This window comes from Phyllobates terribilis, unplaced genomic scaffold (assembly GCF_046119375.1).
Source record: "Phyllobates terribilis strain yellow unplaced genomic scaffold, ASM4611937v1 Scaffold_7__3_contigs__length_470593459, whole genome shotgun sequence".
Lineage (NCBI taxonomy): Eukaryota > Metazoa > Chordata > Amphibia > Anura > Dendrobatidae > Phyllobates > Phyllobates terribilis.
In genome coordinates this window covers 363,186,989-363,209,082 of record NW_027362767.1, presented here as the reverse complement: position 1 = coordinate 363,209,082, position 22,094 = coordinate 363,186,989, and the positions used below count along the sequence as shown (strand labels likewise).

The 22,094-nt window shown below is 38.5% G+C and overlaps 1 protein-coding gene across 4 annotated transcripts in view; it reads left to right on the top strand.

The window, feature by feature from the left end:
- The window catches only part of DOCK11 (dedicator of cytokinesis 11), a 333,016-nt gene that overhangs the window by 58,726 nt on the left and 252,196 nt on the right, over positions 1 to 22,094 (top strand). For all 4 annotated transcript variants that reach the window (XM_073641338.1, XM_073641340.1, XM_073641339.1 and 1 more), the window contains exons 10-20: positions 287 to 370; positions 2,511 to 2,651; positions 3,079 to 3,291; positions 4,246 to 4,368; positions 5,865 to 5,947; positions 6,036 to 6,158; positions 10,614 to 10,690; positions 14,530 to 14,714; positions 14,799 to 14,864; positions 19,980 to 20,072; positions 20,239 to 20,362. In XM_073641338.1, the coding sequence (XP_073497439.1) occupies positions 287 to 370; positions 2,511 to 2,651; positions 3,079 to 3,291; positions 4,246 to 4,368; positions 5,865 to 5,947; positions 6,036 to 6,158; positions 10,614 to 10,690; positions 14,530 to 14,714; positions 14,799 to 14,864; positions 19,980 to 20,072; positions 20,239 to 20,362 (1,312 nt within the window). The remainder of the gene's footprint in view (positions 1 to 286; positions 371 to 2,510; positions 2,652 to 3,078; positions 3,292 to 4,245; positions 4,369 to 5,864; positions 5,948 to 6,035; positions 6,159 to 10,613; positions 10,691 to 14,529; positions 14,715 to 14,798; positions 14,865 to 19,979; positions 20,073 to 20,238; positions 20,363 to 22,094) is intronic.

Genomic DNA, 22,094 nt, shown 5'->3' with positions numbered 1-22,094 from the left:
AGCAATGTGTCACTTACTGGTATCTGTTGTTACCCAAAGCATTTAGCAATAAGCATTCTTGCTAACTCTGAAAGTAGAAGAAGTCAGCAAAGATCAATCGAAAATATATGGGCAATTCACTTGCTAAAACAGTAACAGCAATTTGGTTAAAAAATGGTTAATTATCATTTCAAAGGTCGTTTTAAATTGATGAATATTTTTATTACATATTTTTCAAAGAACCTTGACAGTACCATGCCTTCTATCAAAGGATAACATGATGTCATCCTATTTATTTCCTTTACAGTACGGAAGAGAGACCGAACAGCTGAATAAATTGAGCAGAAGTGAAGGACGACAGAACCTGTTCTCATTCGACTCTGATGTGCAGGTGATGTTCTCAGCATATATCATTGCATTGTTTTGTGCATTTCTAATGGCAGTTTTCTTTTTTAGAGTTCTATGGTTGTTTTTCTTTTCTTTTTTTTTTTTAAAAACCTAGCTGTATACTACCAATTCTTAACTTGTGATACGCAGTATTAAAAATTTATTGTCTAATTAGTACGGATTGTTTTTGTTTTGCACAAAGTTTTGATCAGATTGTAAAGAAGGGTCAAAGAGACAGTAAAGAGCTGCAGTAAATAGGAAAATATGAACAGGTACATAGTTAGGTAGATTATATTTTCTAAATTGATTTCACCACACATTAAACCTTTCAATTTAAAGAGAATCTGTCAGTAGCATCAACCCTCCTAACCCAACTATATGGACATGCAGGTCATAGAAAGTTGAATAAAAGGATACCTTGATATTTGCAATCCAATGTCTATTCGAGAGAATTACACATTTTTCTTATATGTAAATGAATTATTAAGATCTGTGGGCCAGACGTAGATCTCCCTGACAATTTCTCCCAGAGATTATTTTAAATGAAAGGGGGTATTATCAGTGAGAGACATGTAATGACTCACACTTTGCTCTCATAATCATACACAGCTCTGCAGTGAGATCAGAGCTGACACAGTACAACAGAGCTAATACAATACAGCAGAATGAATACAGTACCTCAGAAATGTACTTTTATCTCATTACAAACACGATAAACACATTTGCAGTTGCTCTTTCACAGTGCTGTCAGCTCTGCTGTATTGCCCCTCCCACTACACTGGCTGACTTAGATGGAAGCTGAAGCACTGGGAGAGGACAACTGCAAATGTGTTTGTAATGAGACAAGTTTCAGCTCTGCTGTACTGTGTTGGTTATAATCAGGAACAGCTCCACAGCAAAGCTGACAGCACTATGGGAAGATAACTGCAGCTGCAAATGTGTTTGTAATGAGAACAAGTTCACTTCTGCTGTACTATGTGAGTCCTGCTGGATTGTGTGAGTTCTGATCTCACTGCAAAACTGTGTGTGATGAGAGCAAAGTGTCAGTCATTACTTGGTTCACACTGATAACTCCCCATTTCATTTAAAATAAGCTGTGGAGGCAGATGACATCTGCGTTACTGCGTGGCAAATCAAGGATGTTCATGGGCGGAGTTGATTTTTTGGCGCAAACAAGCCGAAACCCCGAACACGAACCCAAATTTGAAATGCCAAACAAATTCTCTCAACACTAGTCATAACCATGGATACCTAAGGTCCTGCAATGCCTGCACATAAGGAAACAGACTTAGCAAATTAGAAGAAACTACTTCTACATTTACTTTAGTACATCAACTGTACTACATTTCTAATTGGAGGTATTTGCTAATATTATTATTATTACACCTACTACGTATTGGGACAGGATCTTGGAAATGGAAATACCTCTTTAACATTGGTATAGAGATGCTGGGGGCCCCTAAGAGAGAAGTGATTTTGGGCAATTGCCCAGTTTGCCACTCACCCAATAACACCAGTCATCACTGTAACTAGGGCTTATTTTTGGAGTAGGCTTATATTTCAAGCATACTCCAAAAATCCCGTAAAATCATTCTGGGGCTTATTTTCGGGGTAAGTCTTATCTTCAGGGAAACACGGTGCATAAAATGAAAAAAAAAATACTACAATCAGAGTATAAAAATAGATCAGAAAAAATAATATGTTTCAATATCTGGTTTTAATTAGTAAAATATATACTGTAGGTAATTCATTTCCTTTAAAATAGGAGGTGAGGTGTAGTGTTGACTCTGAAGACAGAAATGTTATTTATGGTATTTGATAAAGCGTGATAATGGAAACTTGTTGTGATGGCACCAGATTTACATGCAACTTGTCATTCCTTGTAGCTGTCACCTAAAACCTGATGCCTGCAGTGTAGGAAGTTTCTTTCTCTCCTTTCCTCTCTGTTATTCTATCCATGCTTTAAGTAAATTAATTGTAAGCCTTTATAAAATTAATAAAAAGAGGATAAAAGTGTCCCATTCTGCCCAGCAGTCGGACCCCACTGATCTATATCAGTATCTTTGACTATTTATGCATTGTAGGTACAGTGTCTTGTATAATATTGATGCATGCAGTGAGGCTTTTTTTCCTAATGTTTTTAGAGACTGGACTTCTCTGGTATCGAGCCAGACATACGACCATTTGAAGAGAAAAGCAGACGTCATTTCTTAGTCAAATGCCAGGAACTGAGCTTTAATATACTTGGGAATGTGACTGAAAATGCTGAAGGACCCTTGACAAATGTAAGCACTTACTATTTTCAAATAAATAACATGTAAAATTTCCAACTCCTAATAATAAATTACAGATTTCTTTTTAGGAATATTGTCAACTGGCAAAGTTAAATCTTAATTTGCTTGATTTACACCAGTGTTATATTATAGAAATTACAATGGGACCTCTGTGCAAAAACAAAAATTGGAAGTCATGTTCGGTTAGATTGGAAGTCAAAACTGCGTGTGGATTCATATACATAGAAATAAATGTTTATTAAAGAGCATTCATCATCCATGTAGTGTACCAGACAATGGTTTGAAATATATTTCTGAATGTTTCCTTCAACACAGTAGAAAACAAGTATGATTCTTCTCCAGACCAACCACAATATTAGTTGGAATTTTCTTACTTCCGTTCATGCACTTCCGTTCCATATACATTTTTTTTTTCCAGGTTGAACCATTTTTTGTCAGTTTAGCACTGTTTGATGTGAAAAATAACTGCAAACTTTCCGCGGACTTCCATGTGGACCTTAATCCTTCGTCAGTAAGAGAAATGTTAAACAATCTTTCATCAGACGCGGCTGCTAATGGAAGCCCTAAAAAGTCATCCAGCGAGAATCTTATACACGGCATCCCAGAATCTCAGTTCCAGGTCATAAAAGAGGTGAAGAACATTCAGCATCTGTTCTATCCTTTGTCTATCTATCTACATTTTGTTTTGTATTTGTATATATCTGAATCAGATTTGGACACTGACAGCTTGGGGTCCCTGTGCAAGAAATTTGTCTAGGTCCCTCTCTCTTCTATGGCAGAAAAGGAACAAAAAGACACATGCCACATAAACTGCAGTCACGCCCAAGACACATGCCACATAGCCACTATTCGCAAACTATACATATACCACATAGCCAACAGTCACACACAAGACAAGTGCTACATGCATGCCAGTCATACACTAGAAACATGCCACTTGGATGCCACATATTTTCCGAACATACAGAAGAAACATGTCCCATAGCCACCAGTCATGCACTAGAAACATGTCACTTAGTTGCCGGTTACACACTGAACACATGCCACATACATGTCAATCACACATTAGACACATGGCACATAACCACCAATAACACGCTATACACATGCCACATGCATGTAAGTAATCCACAGGACACATAGCTAAAGGACTAGCACTGACGTACAGCTGGGAAAGGCCTCTGTGCAGCTGAATCGGACGCACAGGTGGTTTCTCCTCACCTGAAATGTGTATGCATGCATACAGACTCGGACTGGGCAACAGGCAAACAGGAGAATCCTCCGGTGGGCCCCTGTTCAGAATTGGTCCACCACCCTCTTATATGAGCAGTACTTGGCACAATACACTTGATTTATCATATACAGACAAAGACAGCATCTTATTCATTTAACAGTGTATTGCTATAGAACTTTGTGAATAAAGATAAAGTCATATTTGCATGTAGCTGAAAAGTGGGGCCCTGGAGTTGATGGTACCGGTGGACCCTTGGCACCCCTGTTCCGACACTGTATGCAAACATATGGCAAAGTGACAGATTCCCCATTGTTTAGAACTCAGATTAAAATGTTTTTTTTATGACTACAGGGAATATTTTCAGTGACAAATCCACATCCTGAAGTTTTTTTGGTCGCACGTATTGAAAAAGTCTTGCAGGGAAATATTACACATTGTGCAGAACCGTACATCAAAATATCTGATCCAGCAAAGGTATTCTAAAAAAACGATTTTTAGAAAAATATGTTGTAAAGTTTCTCTCTTTTTATTTCACTCGGGTCATTGTTCCCTGTCTATTCACTTTTCTTGTCATTGTAGTTAATTATTTCCTGCTGTATAATTGCTCACTTTATAGTTAATGAAAAGATTCCTGTTTTAATAGACCTTTCTTTCCCCAGTATAATTTAAGCACTTACAGAGAAATAATGAATGAAAAATAGAAAAGTATTCTAAATTAAGTACTACACTGTCTAAAAGTCAAGGACTTGTACACATCTCTACCCACTGCTATTGTCATGAAAAATAACAATTGTTAATAAGCTAATTAAGCAACTCTAATAACTATTTTTTTTTTTTAAATGTGTAAATAAAAAAAATACAAAAAAAATTAAAATACAGAATTAATAAATATCGTGGTTTATTTTATTTAGTTTATTTTTTATTTATTTCGTTTGTTTATTTTATTTTGCACATGAATTGTATGTTTTCATTCATCTTAATGACTAGCTATCTTCATGAATTTTATATATTTATTTATTTATTTATTTTTGCTTACTTACATAGCGCCATTAATTCTACAGCGCTTTACAGACATCATCATCACTGTCCCCATTGTAGCTCACAATCTAAATTCCCTATCAGTATGTTTGTGCAGTGTGGGAGGAAACCAGAGAACCTGGAGGAAACGCACACAAACACAGAGAGAACATACAAGCTCCTTGCAGATGTTGTCCTTGCTGGGATTTGAACCCAGGACCCCAGCGCTTCAAGACTGCAGTGCGAACCACTGAGCCACCGCGCTGCCCATATATGTGAATTATTGTTTATTTTAACTCGTTAAACACGTGACCAGTCTTTTGCAAAACTTCATCAATGTAGCTCGATGAGGGCCACCTCTCCTGCCAATGCAGATGGGCACCAGTCAGTACGGTGTATCAGGGCACTCCCATTTTGCAGGTCTATTTGACATTGATGGCACATCTTGTGGTCGTGCCTTAGAAGGGTATTCCCATCTCCAAGATCCTATCCCAATATGTAGTAGGTTTAATAATAATAATAATAATAATAATAATAATGTTAGCAAATACTTGTAATTAGAAATGTAGTATAGTTCTTCTGATTACCCCATGTCCAGGGCTTTGCAGTAACAGATATCCATGGTTACGACCACTAACTACTATTTAACTGCCACTATATGTCGTAAACATGGATACCTAAGCTACTGCAATGCCCGTCACATGGGGTAATCAACATGGCGAATCAGAAGAACTATGATACATTTCTAATTAAAGGTATTTGCTAACATTATTATTATTACACCTACTACATATTGGGATAAGATATTGGAGATGGGAATACCCCTTTAAGTGTCTGTCTTAAGACAACCCCTTTTTAATCAAATAAATTTGGCCTCTTTTTATTGCTATGTACTTATCATCCTTAGTAAAGTTTTTTTCCACAGCTAATGTTTCACTGTTACTTACTTTTAGACAGCACAGAAAGTGCACAAGATTGCACGACAGGTCTGCAGTCGCTTGGGTCAGTACAGAATGCCATTTTCGTGGGCTGCAAGGTACATTATTGTTCCACTTTTCAGAATAGTTTATATTTAGCTTCATTTAATGTTTTAATGCGTTTTCATTCTGTTATTTGTTTGTAAGGCCGGTATTCAAAGACACCCAGGGGACCCTAGATGTGGAAGGGAAATTTTCTCCATTATATAAACAGGATAGCGGTAAACTTTCTAACGATGATCTTCTCAAGCTACTGGCCGAGTACAGAAAGTACGTCAGGCTTTTTATTCTCATGTATAATTTAGTCATTTTAATAAATTATAAATTTGCATTTTATTTTATTATTAATGAAGTTCTTGTCCTTTCTACTATTTCTACTATATAGTATATATTATAATGTATAGTTTTAAGAGAACATGCGCTTTTTTATTTTTATTTGTTGGGAATATAACTGAAAGTAGATCTGTCAGTTCTCCTATGTTATCCTTTCTAAGTGCAGTGTTAGATAAAGCTGAAAATGCAAGAAGGAAGATAGTACACTATATGGACACAAGTATTGGGGCACACTCCTTCATCACTGAATTCAGGTTTTCATTCAGTTCCATTGCCATTGAAGTATAACAGCCCCCGCCATGCTGTCTGCCTTTACTATCATGGCACATAATGGCTGGTGGTGCAGAGCTCACAGATACCAGCGCCATCCTGTAATAGGAGCCACCGGGGTAACAAGTCGGTGCATGTCATTTCTTCCCTCCAAAATATTCAACAATCAATACTGTGATATTACTGAAAAGTGGAAGTATTTAGAAATCGCAGCAACTCAACCATGAAGAGGAAACCACGTAAAGTTACAGAGCGGGGTCATCAAGTGCTGAGGCCAATAGTGCATAAAAGTCACCAATGCTCTGCTGACTCCATAACTGCAGAGTCCAGACCTCCTCTAGTATTAACATCAGCATAAAAACTGCGCACCAGGAGTTTCATGGTGAAGCAGCTGCACACAAGCCTTACATCACCAAGCACAATTCCAGAAGTAATGGTGTAAAGCAAGTTGTCATAGCTGCATAAGTGGACCAATTTCAAATTAATGACTATGAATTTTGGATGGGACGTCCTAATATTTCCCGTAGGTGTAATGTGTGGGTGTTCCAGGATTTTTGTCCATATTGTGTACCTCGGTATTATGTGAGTCACTGTTCTTTCATATAAAAAGCTGCTGAATTTTTGTAAGTACTCCTAGAAAAAGACTGAATGTTCTGTATCTCTCATGGACAGGAGTAGATTTCTGACTTAAGTTGTACCACTGAGGTGGAGTAAATGTTGAATTTGTAATTTTTTTTCCTATCGTGTGTGTTTCGTCTATTAGGAAACAAAATTAGAAATCTTGCGTTTTCACACTGGTCATTAAAACTATTATAGACTCGTACCTTCTGTCCTTTCAGAAACATTTTTTTGTAGTTTCACTATCATCAGAGGCAGGATTACAATGACAGGTAACACGTTATTACACAGGATCCAGAAATCACAATAGAGGTGGTCACAACTGACTCTGCTCCCCCTTTACAATGACATTGTACACGCTCATTAGATGCTTAAGGGCTGAGTCAGTCTGTTGCTGCTAATGTACACGTTGACTTCCTGGAAGAACAGGAGTCTAGAATAGCCGTAGTGGCCAATGTGAAAATTGCAAAATATCAGATTCTGTATAAAAAAAATACATTTAACACAACAACCTAATTGAAAAACTTTCTGATGACACATTCTCTTTAAAGAGGTTGCCCACTACTCAATCGGTATATTCCCCAAATGGAAGTTAAAAGCAGCCTGTACTCCTCTTTGATGCTGGGGATAATCAAGTAATGTCGGCATCGGGGCTCATGTGACATTGTGTCACTTGAGCCCTGCAGCCAATCAGTGTCTGCTAATGGGCTGCTTCACTCTCACTACCTTCGGAAAAAAAGCTCACATCCTAAGGAATGATGAACTGCTGCTACTCTGGCTTCCTCCGGATGTCAGTTTCATCCAAAGGAAGTGAGAGTGAAACCGCCCATTAGCAGTCACTGATTGGCTACAGGGCTCAAATGATATATAAAAAAAAATAAGTAAAAAAAAAAAAAAAAAGTTTTAAAATAAATATAGATTAAAAAAACATAAACATTTGAATAAACCTCCTTTCCCACCCATTAAAAATAAAGACAATAAAAAATCTAAATATTAGGAACCACCAAGTCCATAAGAGACTGATCTATATAAAATTGTTTAATCTACACTGTAAACGCTGTAAAGAAAACAACAAACAAAACTCCAGAATTCCCCTTTTTTTGTCATTGCACTTCCCCCCCAAAATGCAGTATAAAACAATCCAACATCATACATAACCCAAAATGCTGCCAAGAAAAACCTCAGTTTGGCAGGCAAAAAGCAAGCCCTCAAACTGCTCTATAGACAAAAAAGTTACTGGCTTCAGAAACCATTTTTTTTTTTTACGAACATGTGAATTTTTTTCACCACTAAAAAAAAAACATACTAGTTTGGTATTGCTGTAATCATACTGACCTGAACCATCATGTTGCCAGGTCATTTTTATCACACAATCAATGGTGTAAAAACAATCCCCACCCGCCAAAAAAAAAAAAAATGACAGAATTGCATTTTTTTTTCTCCTTCACCATTTTACCGAACATTTTTTCCTATCGCCCATACATTATGTGGTGAAATTAATTGTGAAATTTAAAACTATAAATTGTCCCCAAAAACAAGCCCTTGTATGGCTATGTCAAAGTAAAAATAAATAAGTTGTGGCTCTTGGAAGAAGGGAATAAAAAAATGCAAGCACAAAAATAAAAATTGAACCAAGCGGGAAGTGGTTAAACAGCTTTCTACTTTTTTCATATCGAATCAATTAATAGAAAACTACTGTATATGTCCTCTGAATTTAGTGTCTCCCCTTTATCCCATTCTGCCTTCAGAACATTCAGGAGTGAGGCCAAAATAGATAACATACACAGAAAAAGAAAATGTATTTTTTTGTCTTTTAACATACAGTACAGATTAAAAGTTTGGACACACCTTCTCATTTAAAGATTTTTCTGTATTTTCATGACTATGAAAATTGTACATTCACACTGAAGGCATCAAAACTATGAATTAACACATGTGCATTTATATACTTAACAAAAAAGTGTGAAACAACTGAAAATATGTCTTATATTCTAGGTTCTTCAAAGTAGCCACCTTTTGCTTTGATGACTGCTTTCCACACTCTTGGCATTCTCTTGATGAGCTTCAAGAGGTAGTCACCAGAAATGGTTTTCACTTCACAAGTGTGCCCTGTCAGGTTTAATAAGTGGGATTTCTTGCCTTATAAATGGGGTTGGGACCATCAGTTGTGTTGTGCAGAAGTCTGGTGGATACAAAGCTGATAGTCCTACTGAATAGACTGTTAGAATTTGTATTATGGCAAGAAAAAAGCAGCTAAGTAAAGAAAAACGAGTGGCCATTATTACTTTAAGAAATGAAGGTCAGTCAGTCCGAAAAATTGGGAAACTTTGAAAGTGTCCCCAAGTGCAGTTGCAAAAACCATCAAGCGCTACAAAGAAACTGGCTCACATGAGGACCGCCCCAGGAAAGGAAGACCAAGAGTCACCTCTGCTTCTGAGGATAAGTTTATCCGAGTCACCAGCTTCAGAAATCGCAGGTTAACAGCAGCTCAGATTAGAGACCGGGTCAATGCCACACAGAGTTCTAGCAGCAGACACATCTCTTCAACAACTGTTAAGAGGAGACTTTGTGCAGCAGGCCTTCATGGTAAAATAGCTGCTAGGAAACCCCTGCTAAGGACAGGCAACAAGCAGAAGAGACTTGTTTGGGCTAAAGAAAAGAAGGAATGGACATTAGACCAGTGGAAATCTGTGCTTTGGTCTGATGAGTTCAAATTTGAGAGATCTTTGGTTCCAACCACCGTGTCTTTGTGAGACGCAGAAAAGGTGAACGGATGGACTCTACATGCCTGGTTCCCACCGTGAAGCATGGAGGAGGAGGTGTGATGGTGTGGGGGTGCTTTGCTGGTGACTCTGTTGGGGATTTATTCAAAATTGAAGGCATACTGAACCAGCATGGCTACCACAGCATCTTGCAGCGGCATGCTATTCCATCCGGTTTGCGTTTAGTTGGACCATCATTTATTTTTCAACAGGACAATGACCTCAAACACACCTCCAGGCTGTGTAAGGGCTATTTGACCAAGAAGGAGAGTGATGGGGTGCTACGCCAGATGACCTGGCCTCCACAGTCACCAGACCTGAACCCAATCAAGATGGTTTGGGGTGAGCTGGACCGCAGAGTGAAGGCAAAAGGGCCAACAAGTGCTAAGCATCTCTAGGAACTCCTTCAAGATTGTTGGAAGACCATTTCCGGTGACTACCTCTTGAAGCTCATCAAGAGAATGCCAAGAGTGTGCAAAGCAGTCATCAAAGCAAAAGGTGGCTACTTTGAAGAACCTAGAATATAAGACCTATTTTCAGTTGTTTCACACTTTTTTGTTAAGTATATAATTCCACATGTGTTAATTCATAGTTTTGATGCCTTCAGTGTGAATGTACAATTTTCATAGTCATGAAAATACAGAAAAATCTTTAAATGAGAAGGTGTGTCCAAACTTTGGTCTGTACCGTACTTTATTTTAATTCTGTTAATAATACTTTTTCAATTGTTTTCCCGATACAGACCAGAAAAGACTAAACTCCAAATTATACCTGGACACCTGGACGTTACTGTAGACTGTCTTCCTCTCGACTTTTCAAGTATGACGTTTACTATAAAATTGCCTACGTCTTCGGCAATCATAGTGTTACAGCATAGGGAGTTTTTATCTACTAATGACGAAAAGTATTTCTTGGCAGCTGCAGTATGGCTCAGTAATATGTCTGCGACAATAAAGTGATGTCACATATTCTGGTAGTGCAGCAGCAACTTGACCAATAATAACAAAGTGTAAATGCCATTAATTCTACTTTTGGTGGCAATTTTAACACCAACTTTGATTGTATTATGGCTTTTAATATTTAGTTTGAGGCTTAGCGGTCAGTTTGAAAATTGCAAGATTTCAGATTTTTTAAATAAATATAGTGACATGAAAAAAAATCAACAAGTTAAACTATATTTAATGTAAAAGCCTGATTCATATAACAGGTAATTTTCTGATGACACATTTCCTTTAACCCCTTCAGGACAACTGCCGTTCATATACAGCGCAACTTGGAAGCAGGTGTGTGGCGCGGGCTCATGTGAGCCTGCACCATACCCGGTAGGTTATGGCTGTGTGTGACGGCCAGGACATGCCTCTAACAATCGCGAGTAGAGCAGAGCCCACGATTGTTAAACACCACTGTCAAACTCTGACAGCGGTATTTAACATGCGCCGGCATGCTTGCGCATCATTCCATGCACCCGTCGACGCGCCCATCACGAGTCACCAATGTACTGCTATGATAGCCAGGTGTCGTCTGAAAACCTCAGTGCTTGTCATTACGGAGCCCCTTAGAAACCCAGCCTTTGGCTGTGCTTCAAAGGAGACCGTGATTTTTACTATATGCAGCAATACTATAGCATTGTTGTATATAGCACAAGTGATCAGATGACCGCAGCTTCAAGTCCCCTATGGGGACTATTTAGAACAGTGAAAAGTAAAATAAAAATCTGAAAAAAATAAAAAAAACATAAGTTCACATCACACCTGTTTTCAACCCATTAAAAATAAAGATAATGAAAAAATATGTATATACACATATGTGGTGTAAGAAACACCATTATAGCAAACAATATCAATGTCGAACGACAAGGATACCGAACAATAACAACATCAAGAAATATTATTAACAACACCAATATCAAATGATGCGAATATCGCACGACCACAATATCCCTATGTAGATTCTTGGGGACGGTCAACAAAGAAAGCACACCAACAAACTGTATAAAAAGAAACTATTTTATATCCCGAACCAAATGTGCAGTATAAAATTGATAAAACAAATATCAAAATCATGACAGCAAAGAAACATTAATTCCTTAAGCTTACGGTCATTCACATAATGTCCTAGTTACCAGAAAAGAACCCTTCACCTAGTGCCTCCTGATTATGCCACCTTGGTGTGGCCCTCATCTCCTTGCAATGTCCTCTCCTTGGTATGGCCTACCTCTCTGAGGGACACATCCCTCAATGCCAATTTTCCTTCAGTCTCAATTTCCTTCCTTCCATCAATATCCTCCCTCGTCATATACTCTTGGGTCCTTTATAACTCATTTTGGGACTTCAGGGGTACATCTCCCCCACTAACCTGGAGACACTATGTCTCACCTTGTGAACAAAGAACTGTGTTCATCAATCTGTTCTTTCCCCACAATATCCTTAATATAAATAACAACATCCTGATTATTCTTCTTTCTCACAGTGTATTTAAATTCCACAGAAACATGTTGGCCAGGTGGTATCACCCCATAATGGTTGTAATACAAGGGGACATTTATTGTGCCCTCAGAAACCTATGTAGCTTAAGAAGCTGAAAACATTGACATAATCATCCTGATTACCACTTCTAAGCGCTTGTCACCCAGCGAATCCAGACCTATTAATTAGGAAATAGTGATGAGCGAGCGTGCTTGGTATTGGTGTGATATCGAGATGCTTTGGCACGTATCAAGTATCGCGGGTGCTTGAGCGCCATGCTCGAGTCCCTGGGGATTGCCTGACATACACAGTAGTGCCATAGCCAACATGGCCACGGCATTACCGTGCATGGCAGGCAATCCCCCATTGGTTAATGGCTGTCTAACAGCCACGAAACATGCAGTGTGTGGACTCTGAACATGGCGCTCGAGCACCCGCAATACTCGATGCGTACCCGAGCACCCTGATGCCACTTGAGTGCCGAGCACGCGAGCTCATCACTATTAGGGAACTGTTAGCTAGAATCTCTTATTTTGTTATAACACAAAATGATCTAAACCAATATTTTGGTATCTTATATCTGTATATCTTATAGTGGCATTGTCACATTCAGAAAAGTCAGATCTATCAAAATATAAAAATAATTAACCCTTTTGGTAAAAACCGTAAATAAAAAAAACCCAAGAACTCAAAATTAAGTTTTTTTGGTTGCTGCAATACCACAAAAAATGCTGTAACAAGCGATCAAAACGTCATATCAATCCCAAAATGGTATCAATAATAACATTGTCTCGCCCCGCAGAAATAAGCCATCACACAGCTACATCGACTGAGAAATGAAAACGTTATGGGTCTCGGAAAATGGTGACACAACCCCAAATTTTTTTTTTTTTGCAAACTTCTGATTTTTTTCACCACTAAACTAATAAAAACCCTGGACATATTTAGTATCACCGTAATCGTACTGATGAGCAGAATCATATTGTGAGGTCATTTTTACAACAAAGTGTACACTGTTGAAACAATTCCCAAAATACAATGTCAGAATTGCGTTTTTTTTTTCACAATTTCTCCCCACTTGGAATTTTTTTTTTCCGTTTTTCAGTATACTACGTGGTAAAATTAATGGTGTGTTTTAAAAGTACAACTCGTCCCACAAAAAAACATGCCGTCTTATGTGTTTGTGGACAGAAAATTAAAAAAGTTATGGCTCTGGGAAGAAGGGGAGGAAAAAACGCAAAAACGGTAATTGGCCTCATCGTGAAGGGGTTAAGTAGGCTGTCAGCATCTGATCATGGGAATGATTAAAGGCGCTGAGGTTGAGCAGTTACAGATGCATTTACAACCATATGTGCCTTTCTAAATACCTATGGCCCCTTTATTTAGATGATGCCGAGAGTTGGACCCCATCGATCAGTATTGCAGTCATTGAAAGGCCCTATAATATTTTATCATTACATTTATATTATTACTTGATCTGGGATAGATACTTGTGGGCTCAGTACCAGGCACAAATTGGAGATATGTGAAACTAAAGTTGATTTCTTCTGTACATAAGATATTCTAAGGTATTCTTATTTTTTTCACATGACCTCTGTTAAAGTTGACGGATTTCCCATGTGTCACCCTATGTAATGCATATGTTGATTTTTCGAAAAGAAACAGTGCGAACGGCAAATTAACGTTGTATCCTCTCTGGAGATAACAAACATTACAACTGCAGGAATTAGAAAATGAATGTTTTGATGAGAAAACATTATTAGATGGATTTTGTATTACAAGAGAAAACAAGAAAAACTACTTTGGGTTTTTGACGTGAACCCATCATGTGATCTTGTAATGTAGCATAATAACATGTAATTAACAGTATTCGGTATGTTTCCTCTTGACCATGCATATATAAGGCTGACAAGGTTTCCTCCTTATGAATGAATAATCAGATTAGTGAGTGACTTTTTTTTGAAAATAGGCAAATTTAATAAAAAAAAAATTCTGTCATTTAATCAAGGCCATTTATGTTGCTTTTACTAAGGTTGTAGTACAGTAGAGAGAGGTGATAAATGTGTGATCTCTGGGGTTCCCATAATGGGAAGCTCTCGCAATCACTAGAATATTCCCAAACTATCCCCTAGTTACAGTACAGTTACATGCTCATGTGCTAATGTAATGCTTTCTATCATTTTTCTCCTCCAGATTGTGTGACGTCATCATGTATACCCATCAGACCATATGACAAAGAGAACCAGAAAATTGCAGTGGAAATTGAGGAATTTGTCCCAGAAGTGACAAAGTATTGCTACCCGTTCACCACATACAGAAACCATCTCTATGTATATCCTCTACATTTAAAGTACGATAGTCAAAAATCATTTGCTAAGGTGAATAGACGATGTTCAGTTTTGTCCATTATGGTTGTATGATAGGTTTTATTCTAAAGTATTGTGGCTTCTATATATCCACAGGCTCGGAATATTGCCGTCAAGATTGAATTCCGAGACCTAGATGAGCCGGAGGCGCCAGCGCTGAAGGTTTGCTGACTTATCTTTTTATAAAATATAGTAAGAGCTCACTCACACGAGTGTATTCATCAGACGAGTACTATGTGATGTTTTATCGGATAGCACAGACTAATGCTATTCTATGCAGCGGTGCTGAGGGTTTTTTTTTTCCCATGCCGAGTCAGCATGAGAAAAATATTGCCGCGTGCTGGGAGTTGCTGCGCCAGTCGGATCGCACTGTATAGCATGCTGCTCTCTGAGAAGGTAGAAAAACCCTGGCGACAGATTCACTTTAAAAACCTTTTTGTCCACTTTTGGAATCATTTTTTTCCCTTAAAGGGAAAATTAAGCAGCTTTATAAGTATTCTCCATTGGTACAGACTACAAACCAACTCTGATCATACTCTCATCTCACTCTTCTCATCTGTCCCCTATTTCTAGCTCTTATACGTTTAGTAGTTTAGCAAGAAGAAAACACAGATGAAAAGCAGTGTAACTGCTGGATGAAGCCACCCAGGGCGTGTATGTATTTATGGAGATGCATAGAGCAGCATAGGAGCTGTTAACACAAAATTATAGGAAATGTTTTATCAAGACTACTAGCAAAGTTGCTTTGCTTTTCAGAATATATAAAACCAAAAGAAATGAACTGGAGAATACGTTGGTATACATGCAATGTGTAGGAGCATGTTCAGACTGGCCGTTAAACAGACAAAACCTAAGATAGAAACAAAATGAACATATACCCTGTTATAACGAAGTAAAAAGCAATAGTGCATATACATAACATGGGGTACTTAGTAAACAGTGTTTACGAAGTACCCTATGTTATATTTATGCACTATTGCTTTTTTACTTACTTCTAGCAGGGTGTATGTTCATTTTGTTTCTATCTTAGGTTTCACATAATATATACATATATATATTTGAATAATTAAAATTAGCAAAGGGCAACATAGACTTTAGATGCTAGGAAGATCCAACGTCTCAATAGTAAAAAAAAAAAGTAAATTCAGAAGACTTGCAATTGTTTCAGTGGCTACTAAACCAAACACGAAATGCATATTTCCTATTCTGTACGGTTCACTTTTCAGCAGCCACATGGACTTAATGGTCCACATTTATTAAAAATAGCATAATTTGTAATTTGTAGTGACGAGCGAGCATGGTCGTTTCTCGAGATTTACGAGCATGGTCGGGTGTTTTCCGAGTATCTTCAGCGTACTTGGGTGTTATGTTTTCATCACTCCGTGCTCATGATTTGCGACTGTTTGACAGCTTTAATACATGTGAGGAATACCTGTTTCTTAGGCATTCCTCACATGTATTAAAGCTGTCAAACAGTCTCAAATCATGAGCACGGAGTGACGAAAACATATCACCCGAGCACGCTGAAGATACTTGGCGAGCACCCGCGCATGCTCGCCGAAAGGGTTAACGGAACATACTAGCTCATCACTAATAATTTGCACCAAGTGTTGAGTACTTGCTTCAACTCTGCCATTCCATATTTATCAAATGTTACATTTAATGATTCATTTGATACAAATTAGGCCAGAGCTACTTTATAACCATGATATTGCATTTCCCAATGTCATATAAGAGCGGGAGACCGATATGTGAAATGTCATAAATCAGTGCAAAATGTTTGTTTTTATGCATATTTATTGGTACACTTCCTGAAGTTACAAACCAGCTGAAGACCAATGTTTCAAATGTCGAAGGTTAATGTAGCATTTGGCACCATTTGCGACTTTTTATACATTTTAAATAGTTGCAACATAAAATGATTTGCTCCATGCTTTTTTCTTTTTAAATAGCCATAACCTGCTTTGAAAATGCAACTTTAATGTAGAAATACAATGAGAAATATATTGTAGTTCACCCCAAAAGATTAAACATGCGCCCTTTTTTGTCATTTTAAGATTAGATGGTGTAATAAATTATGTATTACAATGATAAATTCGTCTTAGGCTTTTACTTTAATCAAATGTCGCATTTTGCTGAAAAGTGTTTACTGTTTACAATAGGAAATCTAAGACTAGTATCAGACTTAATGGCCAGTATGAAAACTGCAATATATATATACAGTGTCTACAAGTAGTATTCAACCCCCTGCAGATTTAGCTGGTTGACACATGCGGAATTAACTTGGCATTGTGACATTTGTACTGTAGATCAGCCTGGAAGTGGGAAATGCACTGCAGCAATTTTTTTTTTTTTAAAAACGTTAAAAGTTAATTCAGAGTGTCATTTATTATTCAACCCCTCAAACCACAAGAATTCTGTTTGGTCTCCCAAAAGTATTAAGAAGTAGTTCAGGCACCAAGAATAATGAGCTTCACATGTGTGGATTAAAGATCTCTTTTGCCAGCCTTTCCTGACTATTTAAGACCCTCCCCAAACTTGTGAACAGCACTCAGACATGGTCAACATGGGAAAGACAAAGGAGCATTCCAAGGCCATCAGAGACAAGATCGTGGAGGGTCACAAGGCTGGCAAGGGGTACAAAACCCTTTCCAAGGAGTTGGGCCTACCTGTCTCCACTGTTGGGAGCATCATCCGTAAGTGGAAGGCTTATGGAACTACTGTTAGCCTTCCACGGCCAGGACAGCCTTTGAAAGTGTCCTCCGGTGCCGAGGCCAGGCTTGTCCGAAGAGTCAAGGCTAACCCAAGGACAACAAGGAAGGAGCTCGGGGAAGATCTCATGGCAGTGGGGACATTGGTTTCAGTCAATACCATAAGTAACGTACTCCACCGCAATGGTCTCCGTTCCAGGCGAGCCCGTAAGGTACTTTTACTTTCAAAGCGTCATGTCAAGGCTCGTCTACAGTTTGCTCATGATCACTTGGAGGACTCTGAGACAGACTGGTTCAAGGTTCTATGGTCTGATGAGACCAAGATCGAGATCTTTGGTGCCAACCACACACGTGACGTTTGGAGACTGGATGGCACTGCATACGACCCCAAGAATACCATCCCTACAGTCAAGCATGGTGGTGGCAGCATCATGCTGTGGGGCTGTTTCTCAGCCAAGGGGCCTGGCCATCTGGTCCGCATCCATGGGAAGATGGATAGCACGGCCTACCTGGAGATTTTGGCCAAGAACCTCCGCTCCTCCATCAAGGATCTTAAGATGGGTCGTAATTTCATCTTCCAACAAGACAACGACTCAAAGCACACAGCCAAGAAAACCAAGGCCTGGTTCAAGAGGGAAAAAGTCAAGGTGTTGGAGTGGCCTAGTCAGTCTCCTGACCTTAACCCAATTGAAAACTTGTGGAAGGAGCTCAAGAATAAAGTCCACATGAGACACCCAAAGAACCTAGATAACTTGGAGAAGATCTGCATGGAGGAGTGGGCCAAGATAACTCCACAGACCTGTGCCAGCCTGATCAGGTCTTATAAAAGACGATTATTAGCTGTAATTGCAAACAAGGGTTATTCCACAAAATATTAAACATAGGGGTTGTATAATAATTGACCCACACTTTTATGTTTAAAATTTAATAAAATTCAACTGAGCAACATAACTTTTTGGTTTGTAAGATTTATGCTTCTGTTCATAAAACCTACTCTCGTTTGCAGTTTGAAGGCTCTAACTTATTTGCATCTTATCAAACCAGCTAAATCTGCAGGGGGTTGAATACTACTTGTAGGCACTGTATATATATATATATATATATATATATTTTTTTTTTTACATTTTCCATATTACTAATTATATTAATATATATATATATATATATATATATATATATATATATATTAATATAATTAGTAATATGGAAAATGTAAAAAAATATATATTAGAATTAAAAAAAAACATTTAACATAAAGACCTGATTTAGTGTACAATAGGTCATTTTCTGATGACGCAATCCCTTTAATAGGAAGCCTAACAAATGTAATCAAATATTTGACCATTTCTATGTGCTATATCTGTTTTATTTTGTTTCCATATTTTTATACATAATCCCCAAATTGTCACCGCAGTTAGAAGAATCCTCTTTTCAGATTGAGGCTTGGGATATTTTGGTGTAGAAGAATAACCAGTTTTCCACCCTTTCACATTTGAGTTGTACAGGGTGATTCACTCGCTACTTTACCGAGAATAATTGCTGTAACTTCTAAAAGAGAAGGTCAACCGTACTGAAATTTGGACTGTACATACTTTGGTTCTTGAGAAGTGAGAATGCAATGAACCTCAGTGACAGCGATGAGAAACATCCTAACACCCAGTGGTCTCGCCAACTTGTCTCCCCACCGGTCGTCTTCACTATGAGATAGACTTGCTGCACTCTTTTCTGCATGTCGGTAGTTTGTGTGGTGTTTGCATTTCTCTCCTGCCGAATTCCTTTTTCATTTGTTAACAATGTACAGATACAGTTTGGAGGACCGTGCTTTTGTTGTGAAAATTATTGGACATCTGAGTCCCTTAAGGTGCCACAGTGGGTTTCTAAAGAAGTTTGAAGGTCGAAATCCGCCATCCAAACCGTGTATTCTGTCATTGAGGAATAAGTTGGAACATACAGGAACATTACTGGATAGTCATGATGGACTACGTCTTAAAAAGTCAGGAAATAATTCAAGATGTGAAAGAGCGACTTCTGGCATCTCCATGTAAATCGTTGCACAGGCTTTCTCAGGAGGCGGGCGTGTTGTATTCCACATGTCAACGAATGGCCAAGAAACGTTATGTTCTTCTGTACAGAGTCTCTGTCGTTCAGGAATTGAAAGGGCCCAATGAAGAGAGAAGAATTCGTTATTGCCTGTTTTTTTCCTTTGGGGCCATTTGAAAGGTCAGGTGTACAGTAACAAGCCATGACTATTACAGGCTCTCCTAGAGAACATACAGCGAGAAATTCAGGCTATGACCCCAGACATCCTGCGGAGTACATTCAAGAATATGGAATGGTGTGTGCAGGCATGCTATGATGCGAACAGTGAACACTTGCTATAAGATATCAGTTTATCATGAACTAAGGTATGTACAGCCCAAATTTCAGTACGATAGATCGTCTCTTTTAGAAGTTACAGCAATTTTTCCGGGTAAAGTAGTGAGTGAATCACCCTGTATATCGGTGATCTGTCACATAATAGTAAATGCATTGTCATTATAACACTTTGACTTCTTGTTGGCCGCAGTGTATTTATGGAAAGCCCGGAGGACCTGTATTCACCACAAATGCGTATGCAGTGGTGCTGCACCATAACCAAAGCCCAGAGTTTTACGACGAGGTGAGTTTCTTGTATCATAGCAGTGATCTTCTTGCTGCCGGCTCCTTGTAAAGCAAGGGTAGTAAACGCCTTTATCGTAAATGTCAATGGTCAAAAATGGAATTTGAATCATTGTTTTAAAGAAAAAAATAAATGTGCCATCAACCAGATATTATTTTTTTTCCAGATAAAAATTGAGCTCCCTTTGCATCTTCACCAGAAGCACCATTTGTTGTTCACTTTCTTTCATGTCAGCTGTGACATCAATTCAAAGGGAAGCAGTAAGAAGCATGACAACGCTGAAACACCAGGTAAAAGACAGCATTGTGTTATAGCTGTAGATTAGCTTTGACTGCTGTACTTCATATTATGTCTCCTGTGAAACTAGTTAATCAGGGGAATTTAAATGATGGAAGTCCATCTATTTCTGATCAGATGGACTGATCTGTTGGCATTTTCCTGGAAGAAGAAAAAAGTATACTTGTACGCTGCCCAGATTGTTTCGCACTGCGGCTCCTGGGTTGGCACACATGCCACCCAGCTACAAGATCAATATATTCTCTATTTGTCCAGCCAGGCAGGCCACATGCATATGCATATATTGGGCAATGGCAGGAACGGACGGAAAACCAATTTCTAAACTCTGCCAATTTGCTCCACCAGCCAGCAGCTAATTCGTAGATGCAATCCAGGGGCCTTAGCAGCAAAGGCCAGTATAGCGGTGAAAGGTTCAATACTGAAGCATTGTCTGGGAGTTGCTAAGTGGAGTAGCTAGTGTCAAGACTGTCTATGGAAGCTGTCTTAAAGAGAATCTGTCACCAGGTTTTTGCCAGTTAATCTGAGAGCTGCATAATGTGCAATCAGAGACCTTGATTCCAGCGATGTATCAGTGACTATGCTTCTTTCTGTAATTTTGATAAATCACTGTTTTATCAGTAAGAGATTTCATTAGAGGACTAGTTGACCTTCTGTCAAGTAGTTAAGTTTATTCATAAGCTCTGTATAACCCCGCCCCCACCACTGATTGGCGGCTTTCTGCTTATGCTCAGTGTACAAAGAAATCTGTCAATCAGAGCAGTGGGCAGGGTTATACAGAGCTCAGCATTCAGAGAACTGGTAGCTCTGCAGCAGATAAAACTGTGATTTTATCAAAATGACAGCAAACAGCCCAGTCATACATAGTCCTGGTTAGGTGACCCCCATCACTCCCTTATTAGTGCAGCGAGTCCCAGTAGAGCATATAACTGCATCTGTACATGCAGTTTTAGGATAAGTTTTTTGCCACATCCAAATGTAGATTCAAGAAAATGAAAAATATCAAAAAGACTTTTAATTTTTAATTTATAGCCACAAAAACTGCACTGAAACTGAATTCCTAAAGCCAGCCTTATACTGCAGTGTTCCATTTTACTGCTGTGTTTTTAGTGTTCTGGAACATTGATATATTGATGGTTTACCCTTTAGTTCCATGGCCCCTTCATTCAACTAATTGTTGGGTTGTTTGAAGTCAGTGCTCCGCTAATCTTCATATTAAAGTTCCAAAACATCTCGTATACATGTATAGCTGAAAACAGTATTAATGGGATCTGTCAGCAGGTTTTTGCTATGGAATCTAAGAGCAGCATGATGTAAGGAGAGAGACCCTGATTCGAGTGATGTGTCAATTACTGGGCTACTTGGTACAGTTTTAATAGAATCCCTGTTTTTTCTGTTGTAGATGTAGCAGTACTGTGTATGCTGAGCTGTGTGTAACCCCGCCCACACCACTGCTAAGCAGCTTGCTGACAATGCGATCAGTAGTGGGGGCGGGGTTACACAGATTAGTTGGACTGCCTTTCACATGACACCTAGTCCTCTGATAATAATCTCCTGTTGATAAAACACTGATTGTATTGAAACTAGAGCAAGCTGCTGAGCAAGTGACATATCCCTGGAATCAGGGTCTCTGCCCCTACATTATGCTGCTCTCATATTACGTAGAAAAAACCTGGTGACAGATTCCCTGTAAGAATCCTTTCCTTACATTTGTATTATTAATGGATT